General features: G+C 38.6%; 1 protein-coding gene across 1 annotated transcript in view; it reads left to right on the top strand.

Annotated features, from left to right (window-relative positions):
• ZBTB41 (zinc finger and BTB domain containing 41) overlaps positions 1-3,003 on the top strand; it is a 50,361-nt gene that overhangs the window by 4,016 nt on the left and 43,342 nt on the right. Inside the window, exon 3 of the mRNA XM_004700067.2 lies at positions 164-215. Coding sequence (XP_004700124.1) covers positions 164-215 — 52 coding nt within the window. The remainder of the gene's footprint in view (positions 1-163; positions 216-3,003) is intronic.

The following is a 3,003-nucleotide window of genomic DNA, read 5'->3' as shown; positions in this document are numbered from 1 at the left end:
CCACCTCCCCTCCACAATATAATGGTCTCTGATTTTCTGATTTGGGCTATCCTCCAGGGTGTTAGGTAGTGTCTCATAGTTGTTTTAGTTTTATTTTCTCTGATGGGTAATGATGAGTGGCATTTCCTCTTGTACTTATTGACTATCTGGGTCTCCTCCCTAGTGAAACTTCTGTTCAAGTCTTTTGACCACTTTCTCAGGGCTATGGAGGTATTGTACGTTTTAGTAATAAGCCTTTTGTCTGTTGTGTCATTATTAAAAATCTTCTTCCAGTCTGTGGGCTCTCTTATTATTCTTTGTTAATTCTTTTGGCATGAACAAGTGTTTTATCCTTAGTATATCCCACTTTTCGATTTCAGCTTCTGTGTGTGTGTGTGTGTGTGTGTGTGTGTGTGTGTGTTACTAGTTAAAAGCATTGGTTGTTAGGTCAGACTATCCAGAATTTTTAAATTTTGGTCTAGGGCCAGTTGCTTGCCCGGCTTGTGCTTTTTTAATTTTGTTTCCTCATCAGTAAAATATTAGGCTAACAATACCTTCTCCTGGGGTTTTGATGAGGAATCAATGGCATAGTTCTTATGAGTCACTTAAAATTTTTTGTGTGAAATTTAGGTGTTAAAGAATGTTAGCTGCTCTTCCTTATTTACTTAACGTATTTATTGAGGGTGTCTAATCTGCTCAACAATTATGAAATGACATGTTCTTTGCCATAAAGAATCTTAGAAAAACACAACCATATAACAATAAAGATAATCTTATCAGGGTAATTACAGAGGACTAGGGGAAATGGGAAAAGTTTCACTGAACAAATAATATTTGGGCTGCGACCTGAAGAGTGAGAGAGGTACTTAAAATGCAGAAGGACTAATATGTGCAAACTTGTTGAAGTATGTTGTGTTCTAGAAGTTTCTAGGTGGCCAGTGTTTTCAAAGTGGGAGGAATGAAGATTGACAGGTAAGCAGAGGTCAAAATCTGAGTGGGTTGTATACTACCGAGATGAGTTTACATTTTATCTAGTATGTGATGGAACTTGAGAAGATTTTAAAAAGTAAATGACAGCCATGTGGATTTTAGAAGGATTGTGCTTGCTTCTCTGTGGAGGCGGACATTCAAAAGAGCTAAGGGAAGACCCAGAGACTGGGAGACTAACCAAAGGACCGGAAGGATAATGAGGGCTTGGATTAGAAGAGTGAGTGGCACTGGAAATAGGTTTGGGGACAGGATAGATAAGAGACTTACATAAAATGTAGGCTAAGCAACTGTGATTGGCTAAATGAAAGAATCTGCAGAGGCCAAAGACCCACATGTCATCGGTGAGCATCTGTATCTCTGTTAGAAAGGTGCCCTGGTGGCATGGTGCTGATGTCCTGAGTGTTGTGTATAAACTTCTCACAAAACCCCTTGAAGTGTTAATTCAGTAAAGAGGTGAAGCTTCATTAAGGTCACAGAGGTGACTCGGGTGTTGACATACTAAAATTTTAGACTATGTGCATATAGAAAAAAATGCATAGACCACTTGTGCAGTCTGTACTAAAATACCTAATGAATTTTCATTATACATTTTGGTTCCTTTTTGTTGTTGTTGTCTATCGTTGACACCTCTCCCAGGCCTAAGACAAGTACGGTTTCATTTCTTCCAATTTTCTTTATGTGATAAGCGCAATACTAATAATTTTTAAGGAACTCTTCCTTAATCTTATTCTTTAAACTCACTATTACCATATATACTTATATCTAGTACAAGGAGCAGTAGTGGTGCAACAGTTGAAGTGCCTAGCTGCTAACTGAAAGTTTGGTGGGTCAGAGCTGCCTAGAGGGTCCTGGGAAGACAGGTTCTGGCTGTCTTCTGGCTGGAGCAGGGCAGCTCCACCAGACGGGATCAGTGGGAGCTGGGATAGAGTAGGCGGCCTCAGGAACAAAGTGGTGAGCTTCCTTAGGTTGAGGAAATACTTGTGATAGTCCCCTCAGTATCCTTGGGATGTGTTGGTCTTTTTCTAATTTCCCTACAGTATATAGGAGTTAGGATAAAAAATACATGGCTGAAATGCTATTTCACATTTAGCTTTGGCCTGAAAAATAATTTATGCTTACATTTATTTTGTAGGACAAAGAGTGAAAACTAACTTTTCATTGAAAGTTGCTCTTTGTATGGATGATTTCTTTAAAATAATTAATTGGTCTTACTTGAAGACTTCCTTCATTAAAGGTTCTCCTTTACACGCCTAGTTGTGCACATTCACAACTTAGATTACTCAGTAAGAATAATAGTTAATGTCAACTGCTAGCTTATAATGTGCCAGATAATGTTGCAAGAACCTTGTATATGAGCTCCCTAATTCCTAGAACAATACTATATTAATATTATAATCATCATCTTATTCCAGAGGAGGAAAATTTGAGACGGCGGGAGATTACTGGTCAAGGTCATGCAATCTACTATTTAAAGGTCCAGAATTCATGTCCAGGAGCTTATAGCCCAGGCCTATACCCTTCCCATAGTATTAGTCCACCTTTGGGATGTACAGATTGATATTCTAAATAAGACTGTAAATTACTTCTAGTTTAAATAGGACTGTAAATAAGAATCTAGTCTTTTTATTTCAATTTTTCTCTGTGGATACTTGTGTTAAAGGTTCTTGATTCTACTGGAAACACCTGTAGCATTTATACAGAACTCAGATAGGTCCTCAAATTATAAAGCAGATTTTACCTTAAGTATAACTGGATACTGATCCATCCTTAGGCTTTAGCAATTTAGTATTCTACATGTAGTCAACTAGATATCATTTACTTACAATTTTACAACTCAGAGAAATATTCTATGAGCAGGTTATAACGAAGGAGCCCTGATGGCCTGGTGGGTTACACTTTGGGCCACCAACTGCAAGTTTGCCAGTTTGAACTCTGCAGTCACTCCATAGGGCACAGTGAAGGCTGTCTGCTCGTGAGGAGGTTTGCAGCCTTGAGCAAATCCACAGGGCAGTTCTGCTCTGCAGTGAAGCCTTA

This window comes from Echinops telfairi, unplaced genomic scaffold (assembly GCF_000313985.2).
Source record: "Echinops telfairi isolate 266 unplaced genomic scaffold, ASM31398v2 ScPeMD7_7424;HRSCAF=8462, whole genome shotgun sequence".
Taxonomy (NCBI): Eukaryota; Metazoa; Chordata; class Mammalia; order Afrosoricida; family Tenrecidae; genus Echinops; species Echinops telfairi.
This window is presented reverse-complemented; position numbering and strand designations above follow the sequence as displayed.